General features: G+C 27.7%; 4 protein-coding genes across 8 annotated transcripts; 1 reads left to right on the top strand and 3 right to left on the bottom strand.

The window, feature by feature from the left end:
* Positions 1-902: 902 nt before the first annotated feature.
* On the bottom strand, positions 903-3067 carry LOC138187284 (cell death-inducing p53-target protein 1). Of its 3 annotated transcripts, none has more exons than XM_069127934.1 (4): positions 2917-3067; positions 2289-2424; positions 2040-2196; positions 903-1953 (listed from the first exon to the last, which is right to left on the bottom strand). In XM_069127934.1, exons 2-4 carry the CDS (start codon positions 2401-2403, stop codon positions 1848-1850), a joined length of 378 nt encoding a protein of 125 aa, XP_068984035.1. In that variant the 5' UTR covers positions 2404-2424; positions 2917-3067; the 3' UTR covers positions 903-1847. The 3 variants fall into 3 exon arrangements, with proteins under 3 accessions (XP_068984035.1, XP_068984120.1, XP_068984203.1); XM_069128019.1 differs by having other exon boundaries at positions 2289-2428; positions 2917-3036; XM_069128102.1 differs by lacking the exon at positions 2917-3067 and adding an exon at positions 2684-2894.
* A 320-nt stretch (positions 3068-3387) lies between these two features.
* Positions 3388-11115, top strand: Jarid2 (Jumonji, AT rich interactive domain 2). 2 transcript variants are annotated; one of them, XM_069127544.1, is made up of 14 exons: positions 3388-3543; positions 3690-3717; positions 3794-3904; positions 4116-4285; positions 4354-7972; positions 8056-8281; positions 8360-8512; positions 8589-8787; positions 8874-9022; positions 9145-9454; positions 9545-9951; positions 10029-10127; positions 10205-10507; positions 10586-11115. In XM_069127544.1, the coding sequence occupies exons 3-14, from the start codon at positions 3819-3821 to the stop codon at positions 10670-10672; spliced, it is 5808 nt and encodes a 1935-aa protein (XP_068983645.1). In that variant the 5' UTR covers positions 3388-3543; positions 3690-3717; positions 3794-3818; the 3' UTR covers positions 10673-11115. The 2 variants fall into 2 exon arrangements, with proteins under 2 accessions (XP_068983645.1, XP_068983707.1); XM_069127606.1 differs by lacking the exon at positions 3388-3543 and having other exon boundaries at positions 3567-3717.
* A 201-nt stretch (positions 11116-11316) lies between these two features.
* On the bottom strand, positions 11317-14606 carry LOC138187175 (solute carrier family 35 member C2). Of its 2 annotated transcripts, none has more exons than XM_069127720.1 (8): positions 14336-14606; positions 14116-14248; positions 13655-13882; positions 13368-13582; positions 13209-13281; positions 12889-13141; positions 12608-12783; positions 11317-12494 (listed from the first exon to the last, which is right to left on the bottom strand). In XM_069127720.1, exons 3-8 carry the CDS (start codon positions 13862-13864, stop codon positions 12141-12143), a joined length of 1281 nt encoding a protein of 426 aa, XP_068983821.1. In that variant the 5' UTR covers positions 13865-13882; positions 14116-14248; positions 14336-14606; the 3' UTR covers positions 11317-12140. The 2 variants fall into 2 exon arrangements, with proteins under 2 accessions (XP_068983821.1, XP_068983908.1); XM_069127807.1 differs by having other exon boundaries at positions 14319-14606.
* Positions 14607-15314: 708 nt separating this feature from the next.
* LOC138189792 (SOSS complex subunit B homolog) lies at positions 15315-16562 on the bottom strand. The gene is made up of 2 exons (XM_069131952.1): positions 15783-16562; positions 15315-15656 (listed from the first exon to the last, which is right to left on the bottom strand). Exons 1-2 carry the CDS (start codon positions 16239-16241, stop codon positions 15420-15422), a joined length of 696 nt encoding a protein of 231 aa, XP_068988053.1. The 5' UTR covers positions 16242-16562; the 3' UTR covers positions 15315-15419.
* Between the last annotated feature and the right edge of the window lie 51 nt (positions 16563-16613).

The raw sequence follows: 16613 nt of genomic DNA on the forward strand, positions 1-16613 counted from the left end.
ATTTAAATCCACGAATATTTTTAATGATCCCCTTTATGAAAGTAAATATCAAATACTTTTTTTATATAATTATGTGCAATCTTGCATTGTGCATTGCATACAGGGTGGTTGGTAACTGGTGGTACAAGCGGAAAGGAGGTGATTCTACGCGAAAAAAGAAGTCGAAAATATAGCATAAAAATTTTTCGTTTGAGGCTTTGTTTTCGAGAAAATCGACTTTGAATTTTCGCTCGTCTCGTTATAACGGATCTCACTGTAGATCGTTGTCTCGATTGACGTTATGTTGATAAACACTTCCAATGTGACCAAAGTGTTTTCCTACCTATTAACTTACTATCCGACTTTTATCGCTATCCACTATCAGTACCTATTAGTCTACCATCATGTCTACATACAGCAATCGGGAATATACGGACATGATACTTTCGTTAGGTGCGTGTGACGGTAACGCATCAGCCGCAGCTGATCATTACAAACACCGGTATCCCAATCGTCGACATCCCGACAGACGTGTTATTCAAAGAATATGGTTCTTTTGAAAAACTTAGACGACGCGTTAGTGTAAATGTTGAAGAGCAAATATTAAAGGACGTTCTGGAACATCCTGACATGAGTGCAAGAAACCTTTCTTTGCGGTATAATCTTAGTTGCTTCACGATTCTTCGAATTCTACACGAAAACAACTTATATGCTTATCATATCACCAGAGTACAAGGACTCATGCCTCATGATAAGATTTCGTGAAAGGCATTTTGTCGTTGGTTGCTTCAACAGCATGCCAACGATGCAGAATTTCTGTTAAAAATTTTATGGACCGATGAAGCGAAATTTACAAGGGACGGCATGTTCAATGTCCATAAATGCATAATTGGCAAAATGAGAATCCTCACTCTATTCTTGAAACACATTTTCAAGATGGAACATAAACGTCTGGGCTGGCATAATCGGACATCTAATTATTGGGCCATATTTTTTCGAAGGAAATGTAACGTCAGCAGCATATTTCGATTTCTTACAAAACAAACTACCGGAAGTATTAGAAGATGTACCGCTGAGAACTAGAGAAAGTTTAATTTTTCAACAAGACGGTGCACCGCCACATTTTAGTCGTCATGTGAGAGATTTTTTAAACCAACATTACCAAGGCTGGATTGGTAGTGCTGGAACAATAGCTTGGCCACCACGCTCTCCTGACTTAACTCCGCTTGACTTTTATTTATGGAGCCATATTAAATCAATTGTCTATTCTGAAGAAATCGCAAGTTGCGAACAATTGAAAGAAAAGATTATTGTAGCCTTTCATACTTTAAAACAATCGAATACGTTAGAAAGTGTTCATAGAAATTTAATTAGAAGAGCAGAAGTATGTGTTCGGCAGAATGGGCAACATTTTCAGCAATTTTTGTAATAATAAACTTTATGATTACTTCATATTATTTCATTATGTATTACTAATTTTCCGTTACGGCAAAAACAAACTTAAACTGCGATAATATTCATCGAGACAACGATCTACAGTGAAATCCGTTATAACGAGACGTGATAAAGTGTACGCGTACCGAGCGAAAATTCAAAGTTGATTTTCAAACGAAAAATTTTTATTCTATATTTTCGACTTCTTTTTTCGCGTAGAATCACCCCCATCCCGCTTGTACCACCAGTTACCAATCACCCTGTATATAAAACTTTCATGTGAAAAATATTTGAAGCTGATTGTTTATGTTCCAAACATTGCAAATATTTGTTGAAGATAAAAACTAAAACTTATTCATTATATATGTATATATATGATGCAACTTTAAAATGACTTCAAAGTGAAATGCAATAGATACTAGTATTGTGTTATCTTATCTCCTATAACGTCCCAGATAAGCTTTACAGTTAGGGCACCTATGATGAATATCCATACATTCATCAATACAGCATGGAATTAAACAGCATCCCAACCAACATCTGTTGAAGATAATATACAAAATAGTAATATAATAAATTATTCAAGAAATACTGAATTGGTAATTGAAAAATATTTTTGTAAATACCCCATTAATGCAATTACAACCCCAGATATATAGGCAATCATGCCAGGTTCTGTCTTTGTTGTAGTATCTATTTCTGCATGGCAATGTGAACAAATTGTATGTGTTGATCCTGGCCCCAGTGGAACAATTGTTGTTACTATAGTTGGTCCAGTTGTGTCTATAAAGAAATAATAAAGTTTCTAAATTTATTTTCTTAATTAATTAGTTAAATTGTAGAGTTCACTATAATAAAATAAGAATGAGACATACAAGTTTCTGCAGATGTGAAAGGGCTAGCGGGTGGAACACCACCCATTGTTTGTGAATAACCAGGCGGTACATATGGAGGTGATTCATAAGGTGGTGGTGGTCCAGTATTATACATGATGTCTTATTTATAAATAGTCTATCTATAATTAAACACTATTATGTAACTATGTATAAACGAATAACAATAGTAATAATCCATATTTTTAATCATACTTAGATGCAAATAATTCAAAATTTGTATTGTATTTTAACAAGATGTAAATAAGAATAATTGTATATAATATATTGTTATATTATATCTAATATGACATATTTTTGAAAATCACTTAAAAAATTAAATTATAGAAATATCATCACATAATCAAGTATCCAATTAATAACAGAACAATTTTTACCTTATAAAATTATTAAAAATTATTAAATACACAATTTAAATACTACATTAAGTTACAAATTATAATTATTCATTAAGAGAAATATCAATAATAATCGTATCTTAAATATTAATTAATTGATTGCGAATAATGTCAGGCTGACATTCCACTTTATTTGAGTTAATGTATGACAAGTCGCAATGATCTTTTGTTAATGTTTGTCTAATTACAAAGTATGCCATAGTTCTTCCTACCTTAGTAAAACAATTGTAAATTAAACACTAATTATTTAAACAATGTATGAGTAATTTCTAAATATAGTCCATGTGTATAATTTTAATAGGTTTGAAGTATAAACACGAAAAACGTAACAAATATTCTTATGCACATACATATATAGATGGCAGGATGGGAGTTTCATGAACATTCCATTGAAATTAATATCTCTGCTAATATCGATTATTTAAAATTTTTCAATTCAAATATTGTTTTTTAATCTTTCTTTTATCTAAATTAATTTAATAAATAATGAATAAAGGAATTTTTGACATATGTAAGGTATGTACATAAGAAGATGCTAATAATTTCTTCTACACATGTTTTATATATTTCTTCCATTGGTTGAGTGCTTAACGTAAGTAAACTGTACTATGTTCAACACAATACGGTACATGCAATGTGGATAAGTCTTGAGAAATCAATATCATTTTATAGTGCATATCTATGTATATCTACATCATAGATCAGAGCGTGGTATTTAATCTTATTTGACACAATAAACAATCGTTCGCTCTGTGTAAAGAACAGATGTTAGGTGGTTTTATGCATTATAAATTCTTAATTATCTAATTTAAATGAAAAATACTTTGAAGCATTAAAAGGTTATAGAAGAACATAAGTTCTTAAATTTTATATTTTTTTTTATTGAAATTTTTTATATTAAATATTTGTTATTTGTAACAATACTCGTATCTTATTTTATATAATATAATGTTTTCAAATATTTTTTAACTTCTTATTTTTTTAATTTTTGTAAAAATGAAGATATTGATCAGGTAATAGTTTAATTTTCTGTAATCAAGTATTAATGAACATATTTCTATATCAAATTTTTGTGGTTGTTTTTGACAGAAGTATTTTTTAATAAAATTGCAAAATGGTGTTAAGTCGAAATGATAAAAGAAAAAGGAAAGAAGGAGATTTGGTGGATCTTATGGAGCCACTCTCCGAATCTCCAAAGAGGTAAATAAATAAACATTTTAACATAACTAATGAGTACTTTGCTATAGACTAGTTAATATACATTTTTTGTGCAATATATGAATCTGAAGATGTGCAAATATGTTTAAGATAATTATATTCTTTAAATGATATAAAGGGGATTTTATTTAATTATGATATAATATAGCTTTTATTTTTATTATTTATTTTTTACATATATTGTTTATTGTAGGACCAAAGTACATGCACAAAGAAAATTTGCACAAGGTGCAACAACAGTTTTCAATCCTTCACATACTCCTATCAAGGATAAAGAAAAGACTAAACCAGCAGTTATAACAGAATTAATAACTCACAAACGACCAAATACAGAAGACTTCTTGACATTTTTGTGCTTTAGAGGTTTTTAAAATTTTACTTCATATTTGATTAATTTTATGTATCAATAATTAATTCGAATCTTTATATAGGAACTCCAATTTTACCTCCAAGCTTAAATTTTTTCAATGTTGGAAGTAAAAAGGAAAAGCCAGATACTAAGCCAGCACGTATAGCAACAGATAAAACTATATCTTCAACTAGTACATCTATTGAAAATCAAAAACCAGATTCAAGTCAGAAAAGTATCACAAAAGTGAAACCTATTATTACTGACAAGAAGAAAGTCTCAAATACAATACAGAAAAATATTACAACATTTAAAAGTACTACATCTACAGTACAAGCGCTCAAAAAGAAATATCAAGAACAGCGTCTTGCTAAACAAAGAATCAAAAATAAATTTAAAACATCATGTGTTATGAGAACAAGATCTTGTACAGAACGAACGTTATTAAAATCTGTAAACAAATTAGCACCCAGAAAATTTTTACCAAGAATTGAAACTAAGAGACTTGGTTTACGAAGTAGTGTGCTTGCAGATAAAACAAAAACAGGTCCTTCAAAAGTTAAACCTGTATCATCTAAACCAAAGAAGAAAGTTATAGTAAAACAAAAGAATAGTGATACATCAAATTCTGATTCTACATCTGAAGAAGAAGAAGAAGGTCCTTTGGAAAAATCAGTTCCACAGATGAAACGTACAATTCAAAAGACTGTGCAAAAAAACATATGTACAAGAAGTAAATCTGAAATGAGAAGAATTACACGTTCTCATAGTGGCACAATTTCCCCAAAAAATCTCTGTAGGAGACCAACAAGGAAAACTAAAGAAGCAGCTGCTGTATATATGGAAATTCTTGGACGAAAACTCGTAAGTCCTGATTTAGAAAATGATGATAATGTTTCTATGGACAGTTTTCCAGAATTACCAAATACACGTAAAACTATTCAACCAGAAAATGAAATCAAAACCAAAGTAAAACAATCTGTTACAAAAACAACTGCTAAAAATAAAGATAATAAAATTACTTCTATTCATAATACATCAAATAAACGATTGGATAAGACCAAAACTAATAAAATTGCTTTTAAAAGTAAAAGATTAATAAGAGTTCACAAGTATTGTGAAATTGATAGTGATGAAGAATCTGTAAGTTCTAATGCCACTAGTAATACAAGACCTGTTACAAGAAGAAGTTTAGGAAAATTAAATAAACCTGTAAGTCGATATCTTAGATCTTCTACTAAAAATATAACTACAAGAATGGAGATTCAAAATAATATAAGTATTAAATCAAAATGTCAAGTTCAAAATAATGCAAAATTTAATAAAGAAAAATTTGCAACTAAACGTAAACGAGAACAAAGCTCTACTAAATCATTACCTGAAAAAGGTAATGGACTAAAGCAAAAAGAATTAAAGAATACTGAATTTGAAAGTACAGATTCTGATGAAGAGACATTAGGAATGTTGCTCAATAAATTAAAAAGAAAGAAAGATGATAATGTACAAAAAGAAATTGTTAATAAAAATAACAATCAAGATATTGAGAATAAAATTGAGCAGTCTTTAAATGAAAATTTTGTAAAAACCGACCTTTCAAAAATATCAGATGACGAAGAATCTTTTCGGGGATTTACAAAGAAAGCAATATCCAAAGTATTAAACTCTTGTCAAACACATGTTAATGTTAATCTTCTGACCACAAAAAAGACCAGTGATAAATTAGAAACAACTAAAATAGAAAATGAACAAAATTCATATGTAGCTAATAAAGAGGTAGATAAGGAATTGCCGAGCAATGAACCTTTACTAAGCATAAATTCTCCACCAGTATTAAATATACCATATAATCAGCATCTTCAAAAATCTGAAAAAGATAAATCAGAGTTACCTGATTTAATATCTGATGAAATAGAACAAGAAATATCAACAAATACTGAAAAAGAATGTCATCATAAAACAGAGATTTCATCCACAAATGTTATAGATATGTCTTTATCAACATTGCATGTAAGGAAGGAGAAAGTAAATATGTCGACTGAACAAATTGAAAAATGGTTAAATGAAAGTTCATTTGCTAAAGAGGAAAGTAAGTTAGAAATGGAAAATGTGTCTACTTTTAAATATGATGTTTGTGAAAAGAAGGCTGATGTATCACATTTATCAATTTCAACAAAAATTCAACATTTGGTAAGACCAGTTAATGTTACACTTTCTAAATTAGCAGAAAAGGCTAATGTAAAAGATCGCATGAATACATATAATAAATATGCTCCCATTATAACAGGAGAATTACAATCTGAAATAAAACAGCAGAATGAATTTTCTAATATTAATATTAATATTAACAAGCAGAATACATATTTAAAAGATATTAATAAAGGGCGGAACATAAAGCCAAATAAAGACTCATGTTCTGGAGAAGAAGGTGATAGTGCACTAAAACCTGATCAAAATTCTACAGATAGTTCTAATGAAAAAAAGATATCAACAGAGAAGAAAACCATATTTCAACCAAGAAAACCCTTTTTACCAAAAGTTAAAGAACGTAAAACAGTAATTCCTAATGCAAATGCATTTTCTCCGGAAAATGAAAGCAGTGTTTATGCATTTGAAAGTGACACAGAAATCCCTGTTAGTACTCCTTTTAGACGTAAAGCTCGAGAATCTAATAAATCAAACGTGATTCATAATCTATCCCAGATGGATGCAACTAAATCTGAAAATAATACAAATAAATCTGAAAATAATTCAAATAAATTTGATAACGCTCCAAATAAATCTGAAAATAATACAAATAAATTTGTCAATAATGCAAATAAATCCGAAAATAACGTAAATAAATCTGTGAGTGAAGCAAATAAAGATGCAGAAGGAATAATAAAAGATAATTGTGAAATGACAATATTTAAAGAAAATTCCATCAATAATTCTGCAAAAAATGAAAATGAAATAGTAGAAATAAAAAATATATCGAATACAACATTAAATGTAAACAAATTTGAATTACCAAAAAATTTTGCAACTTTGGCTAATATACAAGTTTTACCATTAGATAAATTAACAACAACTTGGAGTAATGTAAATTGTAGTACTTCAATAGCCGTACAAGTAAATCTTGATGATAATGCACAAACACAAAAGCAGATTGGAGAAAGTGATACAAATCAACAAAAAAGTACAGAGATATCTACTCAGACTGAAAGCAACAATGAAAATGATGATGAAACTGATGGTCAACTGTTTTACATACCTTTACAAGCTGTCACAAGAAATGGACCAAATTTAGTTCAAGGACAGCAATTAATTCAAGGTGTAGCTGTAAAACTCGGTACTGAAGGACCAAATGGTCCTAATCAAAAAGTTCTTTTAAGAGCAAAATTGGTTACTAAACCTCCATCATCAATAGCGCGTTGTCCTCCTGTAGGAACAGTACAGCCTACAACTCGTACTCCACCTAATTCTACTCTAATAACGACTGATCATTCAATACCATCTACTTCTTCAAGTACAGCATCAACTGTTACTACATCTAATTCTGAACTTCAACCATCTACTCCAAATAAAAATGAAAACATGGTACAAATTGCAAATAGGCAAAATATTGGAACTGGATTAAATATAGGAACTGAAAAATTGCCAAAATCACCAAAAACTCCTAGAGAAAGAAAAACCTCAATTGATTCAAATAAGAATGGGAAAAGGTAATACAAGATGAACGTAAAAGGAATTGCAGCTTCACTTTTCACTTTATTAAATACATTATTATGTGTTTCTAAAATTTTAGATGTCAGATCAAAGCAAAACAGAAGGGTTCTGAAATTTATTCTCCCATCAATAATGTGACATTTCCAAATGCAAAAGATGAAAATAATGAAGCACGATTAGTTGAAGCTCCAACATTTCATCCTACTGAAAAAGATTTCCAAGATCCTTTAGAATACATAGATAAAATAAGGCCAATTGCAGAGAAATTTGGAATATGCAGAGTTGTACCACCACCTAATTTTAAAGTAACATTTATTAAAAGTTGTTGCATAATTAAATGTATATATTTACAAAATATAAATACATTCCTTTCTCTATTTTAGCCGGAATGCAAAGTATCAGATGATATGAGGTTTACTGCTTATAATCAATATGTACATCGTATGTTACATAGATGGGGTCCCAATGTGAAAGAAATGATGGCTATAAAGAAATATTTAGCTACACAAAGCATAACATTAACTCATCCACCTTGGGTACAGTTTCATATTTATGATTTTTTTCTACTTTCTTTAATGTGTTTATTATTTCAATTCTTTTTCTTTTTTATAGATTGGTGGTATGGAAGTTGATTTGCCTCATTTATATCAAACAGTTCAAAGTTTAGGCGGATTAAAGGAAGTGATTGAAAAGAAAAAGTGGCAGAAAGTAGCTGATGGGATGAAAATACCAAAATCTGCTCAAGATCGTGTAACCAAATTGGATGACATTTACTGCAAATACTTATTACCATATGATACATTATCTCCAGGTATTTGTGCATAAATATAGAAAATATAGTAATATAAGAAACTATAATATTTTTAAATTATTTATCAATAAAATAATGCGATTTAGAGGAACGAGGTAAATTATTTGATGAAGTTGAATCTGAGTGGATGAAAAGAGAAAGTAGAGTTTTACAAAGGCAAAATGCACCAATAAGTGAAAATGAAGAAGATGAAGATGATGATAGTTCTGACGAAATTGAGGAATGCATCGTTAAAGTGAGAATTCTAAAATTATAATCATAACCATATAGTTTTCAGTTCTTCGTGATTTATATAATATATTGTATATATAAATATTGTATATATAATATTGTATATATAAATATACAATTTTACAGGGTAGAAACATGCCGTTAAACGCTTTTTATCGTATTGCACGAAACACACAACGTATGTGGTTTGGTGAAAATCAACGATGTGGAAACGAAACAGAAGGCGCTTCTGCTGATGAGGTTGAAAGTGCATTTTGGAAACATGTTGCAGAAAGGAAAAGACATGTTTGTGTACACGCTGCAAGCATTGATTCAAGTGGACGCGGTTTTGGATTTTCGGTTGCTAAAAATAGTCCGTTCGCAAGACATCCATGGAATCTTAAAGTACTTACTAATAACGCTGGCTCAGTACTGAGAGCTTTGGGTCCTATAATGGGTATAAAACATTTGTTTAAATTTCTATAACTAAAACATATGTTATAAATTGATATTTCCTTATTTACAACTGTTTTAATTTTATTTGCAGGTGTGACTGTACCAACACTTCATGTGGGTATGTTATTTAGTGCATGTTGTTGGTACCGTGATCCTCATGGTCTTCCTTGGATAGAATATTTGCATACTGGTGCTAAAAAAATTTGGTATGGTATACCTGACGAACACAACAATAACTTTAGAGAGGCTCTTTCAAAAATGGTTCCACGATATTGTAAAAATAAAACTATATGGCTGCCATCAGATACAGCAATGGTTCCTCCAGAATTATTGGTTAGTAACGGAGTATCACTATGTCAGACTGTTCAGGAACCAGGGCAATTTATAGTTGTATTTCCTAAAGCATTTACATCAAGTATATGCACTGGTTATGTAGTATCTGAAAGTGTTTACTTTGCACAACCATCCTGGTTAGAAACTGCTGAACAAGTATTTAAAGTAAGTGAATAACATTCCTCTATTTTTATTTTACATATTTTATAGAATGGCAAAATAATTTTAAATAATTATTATAGGATATACAAGATAGTTGTGAACCATCAATCTTTTCATTTGAAAGATTATTATTTAATATTATTAATGACTCTAGATCTCATATAGAAGTATTAAAACAGGTAAATATGAGAGCTAATAATTATGAGATAAAAAATGTAAAACTACATAAATGATTTATAAATAATTATATTTGCAGATTCTAGCAAGTGTAATTAAAATTCGTGAAAAAGAAATAAGTTATCGTAAACAATTAGAATCAGTAGGTCTCATAAACACAGAAAGATTACCTTTACCAGATAGTGGAAAACGAAAGAAAGGAAAAAAAGTAAAAGAAGATGATGGCGATTTTGAATGTGAAATTTGTAGAGCTAATTTGTTTGTTTCATTAGTGAGTAATTCACAAGATGACAGTGTTTACTGTTTACCACATGCATTGCAATTATTTAATAGAAAGAAACAAATTTTAAAACATTGTACTCTAATGTACACATACAACGAGGTAAATATGTTTTTTTTTAACTCAAGTGGCTTTTATAAATAATAATTTTATTTAAAATAATTTTTATTTTCGTAATAGGAGGAATTAAATGATTTGATCCATAAACTAGAAGAAAGAATTGAAGCCAAATCTAAAAAGACTAATCAAATCAAACAAACAAAGTAAGGGGTTTACAAAGTTATTTATTAAATTACATACATAACAATTATTTATTAATCTATCTAATAATAATTACAGAATTTTGTTTTATATATATATATATCATATTTATTATTTTTCTCATAATAATACAATTGTATAAAAAAATTTGTTTCGTAATTTTAAAAAGAAATTAACTTCATTATTAGTATTAGTATAGTATTAAAAAAAATTAAATAATTTAATGTGAACCTCTAATGAAATCCCTAAGTTTCAAAATAAAAAGATTACTTTTACCATCTGTAAATCGTACTTCTAATTGCAAGTACGATACCAAAACACATATTTTTTGCATTTTATTCTCGTATATTATAATTATAAATATAACTATATATAAACTATGTTTCAATAGTTTACAGAGTTATAGAAACATAATCTTATTAAATATTTCTTACAATAGACGAATTCCATAGGACTTATTTAAGAATTAAATAAATAATAACATATAATAGCATACTTATGTATACAAAGTTTATTACGAATACTTTAAGATTATAAAATAAAAATTATAACATTCTCAATATGAGAACATACATATTAAATAAATTTCTTTGACAAAATACATTATTATTATCCTTACGCAAATTAACATGTATATCATAAAATCAAATAAATTACCATAAAATTACATAATTATATGAAGCATTGTTTTTATACTGTATAATTAATTTGTATAATATTAACATCAAATTACATAAAATACGATTTATGAATATAAAAAATTAATAATGTCTTTGTCTATTGTAATGTTTTTGTATATTTGTCCTTATAATATTATAAGAATAATATTAAATAACAACAATGGCTGTTCACACAAATTTTGATTAAAAAGTTGTTAAATAGATATACCTTTTTTTTAAATTAATAATAATTTATAAAATGTGCACAGGTTTTCAATGTTTACATTATCATCTATTATTATGCTGTGTATTTCTGGAAGTCTTGTTATTTGTATATAAATATATGTATATAGCATAAATAAGATCAAATGTGAAAAATACTACTAAATAATAAGGTATAGTTATGCTATTTTTAAGCAAGGAACTAATAACACAGGCTGTAAGTAAATAATTATAAAATAAATTTCCTTTTAAAGTTATTTACTATACATATATGTACTTTGTTTTATATATGTATATTATTTGCACTCTTTAAGTTTTTAAGTGTTTAAATAAAAATTTGCTTGTTTTTTGAAATAATATTAAAAAAATAAATTTATACATAATTTTACATGCATAAATTATATCCTTAAAAATAGGACATACATAACAATTATTAACATTTTCATTGAAAATTAAGGATTATAAATTTAATAATTAAATTGAGGTGTAAAAATATGTATAAAATGCGGGAAATAGTATATAATTAGATATGGAATGACTTTTCAGAATAAATAAATTTTATGTCCTTGTATATCAATGTTAAAGTTTAGACTTTACTGTTCCCTACGTTGCAATATATTAGATAGTATCTGAGTAGAATTCTCACCATGTTTAACTGGATCATCTTCGTCTGAACTGAATTCCGCGTTTAAAAGATTTGTTAGCGATGTCGATTTTTGAGTTAACAAAGGTAAATTTGTATCGATTACCTCTTCAGTTTTAAAATTATTACTTGAAAGAGAATTTACTTGTAATTCCAAATTTTCAGCTTTTTTGTTCCTATTGGATAATGCTTTTTGTATCGTATGAATTGTGATTCCACAAAGGCACATTAACAATCCTACAAAATTAAGATGACTCATTTGATCACCTTCCCATTCAACAGCCAAAATTAAAATAAATATTTCCTAGAAAGACAATAATTTAAAGATTTTTACCCAAATATTACTATTTTATTTGTATATTCCAATATTCAATAAAGTTATATAATATTATGTTATTTAATATGTAGTTAATTTACCTTAATTATGCCAATAATTGAAAGTGTAAGACTAGAAGTATATGTAACAACTAAAAATTCCATAACTTCCATATGGAAAGCTATAATAGCACTTCCAAATACAGCAATTGTAGTCATTGTAATAGTTTGAACATCATTCCAATCTGTATTTTTAAAACTATTGTATAGATGAGATCCTAAAAATAATATATCTTTTTACCTTTTTCAAAAACACAGTAACATAATATTTACATATACAATTTAAAAAAAAAAATATAGCTGTACATCTTACATATATATACCTTCAAACCATATCATCACTGGTACAATAGGTAATAACATCCATAATTGCATATAGTACATCATGTCAATTGGACTTTTCATTCCAAGTTTAGATTTTTGCATAACTAGTTGTGTCATAGTCCACCGAATACCACTTAAAAATGATGCTAAGAGGCAAATTACAAATCCGAAAACTTCAAATTGTGTTGATTTATAAGTAAACATAAATAAACCTCCTGATATCATTACTACAATACATGATAATGTCCAAGACTATAACAAAATTATTTCTTTAATATATTATATTTGAAGCATTCATATAGGAAATTAATATTACTACCTTTTTCTCCAACTTCAAAAAGAGTGCAAATCCAAGAATAAAAATAATAGAAGTTGATTTTGTCATAGTATATCTAAATAACAATATAATTCATTAATACTATCACAAAGTCGTAAATATATTTTATTTTGTTCTTAATGTAGAATATTAAATACATACAATGACATAGTAATTAATGAAATTGCCCAATTTGATAGACCTATATCAAGGCCACTAGCTATGCCAATTGGCATAACCATTCCTATTATGCTTTGTAAAGGAAGTTTTAATTGTTGTTGTTTCTTCCAACATGTTTTAATACATCTTATTGAGGCAGAAAACAAAAATTTTATTAATAAGTGACATATCACCACAACAAGTGGAAAATGAAATCCCTAAAAAATGAGTGCATATATAAAATAAAATCAAATAATAAACTTTTATAAATCACAGATGTCTTCACTTACATATGTATTATAAAGCCATTGTACATAAAAAGTTAAACCTACAGACAACACAAAATAGCACAGAATTAATATGATAATTTGAAAAGATTTTTTCCAAAAAGATACTTCTTTTTTAGACACATTTGGAAACTCTTGGACTGATTCGAGAAAATAATCTGATGTATCATCTGTATCTTTTGCAATTTGATATTTTATATGTGATCTTGTCATACTTCAGAAAAAAATAATCTGTAATGACAAATTTACGATATTAAATATAGTATTAAAAATTTATAAATAATATATTCATTTACTACATAACACAGTTAAACATAAGAAACAGTGAATTATTAAATGGTATTTGCAGAATACAATTCTTATTTTAAATCAATAACACTTTTAATTAAGATTCACGATTTATGATAACATTATGCAATGTAGTAAAATATAACCGAATGTTATAACAAATATGTTAAACGTACCGTCTTAGAATTCTTTAAATACATAAAAAATACTCATAAATTGTTATGTCTAACTTAGACATCTGTTATTTTAAGTTATATGTTTAACAAAAGAAATAATTGTGTAACAATGACGACAGAATTCACATTCATTCTGTAAATTTATAATGTATTCAAAATTACAAGTGAGAACATTAGAAAGAAAACAAAATTAAAGTACATACATATCGTTATCACTTACTTCGATGTGACATACGATATACATAAACGTGAAGTCATGTATAAACATAACCTAAAAATTATAGTAGACAAAAATGTGGCATATCACAATCTGATAAATGCATATTACACAGTAAAATCACAGTAATCTTCTTATCATTTTGAAATTTCTTATGGTGGTAAACTTATTTGTAGAATTATCTTTACTTTGACTGAATTTTTTTTAAAAACCTTGACTTTAAAGTAAACACAAATACTTAATATATCCTTACTTTTTAATAATTGGGTTATTTATTATCTGGCACATCCATTATTTAAAAAATTGACACCAATTTTAATGTTATAAAAATTGAATTTAATTATGTACAAAATATAAATATTAAATAAAAATAGGGTCAATGTACACAAAATAATTGATAGTTATAAGTAGTAATAAATACTGTACATATTTAGTTTTCTATTTAACGCTTCTGATGAAAATATACAAAATCAATAATCACATATTTTTATTTTAATGTATATTTACACTGAGTAATAACATCATATAATAAATTCAAATATGTTTTATATTAAATGTTTTGTATACAGATAGAATATTTTTTAAAATTATTTTATCCTTATTTACTCAGTGTAAATTAAACATACACATATTATTGTTCTTTATTTTATAAAATATATTTTAAAAAATTAGCAAATAAAATTATTTATCTGTTAAATGCAGATATTATATACTTTATATATATATTACATTCATTTATCAGAGTAAGAGAAATTTGATACTTTTACTATGATTTGAAGACAAGCTCCAGATTTAAATTAAGAAATGTACAAAACTCAATGATTCTAAATATATGAATTAAAATTAATTCACTGGAACATTAATATATTATATCATTGATGATAGTATTTTTCATCTATTCTACTTAATTGGATTGTCTTCAATTCATGATGTTATATTCTAAGACAAATCTATCGTATACATTAATTCATGAATACACATATACAGGATTATTACAAAAACGGTATATTACAGTTATCCTAGATATTATATAACCCACTGCATATTTTTGTTACACATATATAATTAACCACTTCTTATTTATATGTTATCTACGATCACTACGTCCACCATTCCTGTATCCCCCACGACCACGAGAATTAGTTTTTGTTGCAACAGACGTTTTCGTTGTTGAATCACCAGAATATCTTGCGGATCCCCCTGGGAGTCCTGAAGTATTACCACTATTTCCACCAGTGCTATTATTATTATTGTTTCCACTCTTTGTTGTCGTTGAACTACCAGAAGTACCACTAGCAGGTGTTGTTGAATTACTTTGAATTGTCTATGATAAAATAAATTAATACTAATATTAATAGAAGCGCTAAAAATAGCTACACTCTTTGTAAAATTAGAAATAAATCTATTATTAATATCTAATTAAAAGCAATGAATATATTGCACAACATACCAATGGTTGCCTTCCAGGTTGGCCAGTGATATTATTTGCATTTCCATTATTTGTAATAGTATTGTTAACATTACTACCAGGTGGACCAGAACCACTTTGGTTAATCATTTGTTGTGCTAAAGCAGGATTTGGTTCACTCATGTTTAACTGTTCATTTATTACCATACAAAATTCACCAATTTTTTGTATGTCTCCATTTTTTCCAGAATACAGAGTTAAGCATTGTCTCCAAACAGAAGCATAACCTTTTGTTAATCTTACAATATCCCCTGGTACTAAAAGCTGTCCAGGTTCGTCCCAAATTGAAACATTCATGCATGCTGTACTGTCTGCCACTTTAAACGTTCGAACTTCGCGGTTTTCTTTGGTAATGGTAGGATGACCAACTTCCAGAACAATAAACACTACATTAATGTTTTTTTGACCCGGCCGTATGTCTTTTATCAATACGTATTCCATTGTTTTGACAATCAATATGCACTTTACATTAGCACTCTTTACGAATAATCACCTATACGTGTATATTTGAAAATACGTCAGATATACTTTGTTACTTTACGTACTATTTAATTTAACTTCCCTATTATCTTCAATATGTTGTTCGATATCGTATAACTACATCAATTTCTTTCTACCAGTACTTAGAATGACACTAATGAATGTTTAAAATATTTCGTTGCGTAAAGTAAGAAAGAAGATCATTAGAAAGGTAATACGGGTATTATGCTGTTGGTAGCTGGTAGAATGAATATCGGCCATCTTATTTTAGTACGTCTTATAGACACTAGTTTCGCTACTGTCCTATAATATGCGCGTCATCGAAATAATCTG

This window comes from Bombus flavifrons, chromosome 1, assembly GCF_040668555.2.
Source record: "Bombus flavifrons isolate JBK064 chromosome 1, iyBomFlav1_principal, whole genome shotgun sequence".
NCBI lineage: Eukaryota > Metazoa > Arthropoda > Insecta > Hymenoptera > Apidae > Bombus > Bombus flavifrons.

Bases quoted from the DNA above. Each gene is read 5' to 3' on its own strand.
- LOC138187284 (XM_069127934.1), bottom strand. From the start codon at position 2,403: ATGTATAATACTGGACCACCACCACCTTATGAATCACCTCCATATGTA. The intron at 2,197-2,288 runs GTATGTCTCATT...ATTTCTTTATAG, and splicing joins TTTCACATCTGCAGAAACTT to ACACAACTGGACCAACTATA. The intron at 1,954-2,039 runs GTATTTACAAAA...TATCTTCAACAG, and splicing joins GTTGTAATTGCATTAATGGG to ATGTTGGTTGGGATGCTGTT.
- Jarid2 (XM_069127544.1), top strand. From the start codon at position 3,819: ATGGTGTTAAGTCGAAATGATAAAAGAAAAAGGAAAGAAGGAGATTTG. The intron at 4,286-4,353 runs GTTTTTAAAATT...ATCTTTATATAG, and splicing joins GACATTTTTGTGCTTTAGAG to GAACTCCAATTTTACCTCCA. The intron at 8,282-8,359 runs GTAACATTTATT...TCTCTATTTTAG, and splicing joins TACCACCACCTAATTTTAAA to CCGGAATGCAAAGTATCAGA.
- LOC138187175 (XM_069127720.1), bottom strand. From the start codon at position 13,864: ATGACAAGATCACATATAAAATATCAAATTGCAAAAGATACAGATGAT. The intron at 13,142-13,208 runs GTAGTAATATTA...ATTTTGTTATAG, and splicing joins TTTTGAAGTTGGAGAAAAAG to TCTTGGACATTATCATGTAT. The intron at 12,784-12,888 runs GTATATATATGT...TATTATTTTTAG, and splicing joins AGTGATGATATGGTTTGAAG to GATCTCATCTATACAATAGT.
- LOC138189792 (XM_069131952.1), bottom strand. From the start codon at position 16,241: ATGGAATACGTATTGATAAAAGACATACGGCCGGGTCAAAAAAACATT. The intron at 15,657-15,782 runs GTATGTTGTGCA...ATTTTATCATAG, and splicing joins AACCTGGAAGGCAACCATTG to ACAATTCAAAGTAATTCAAC.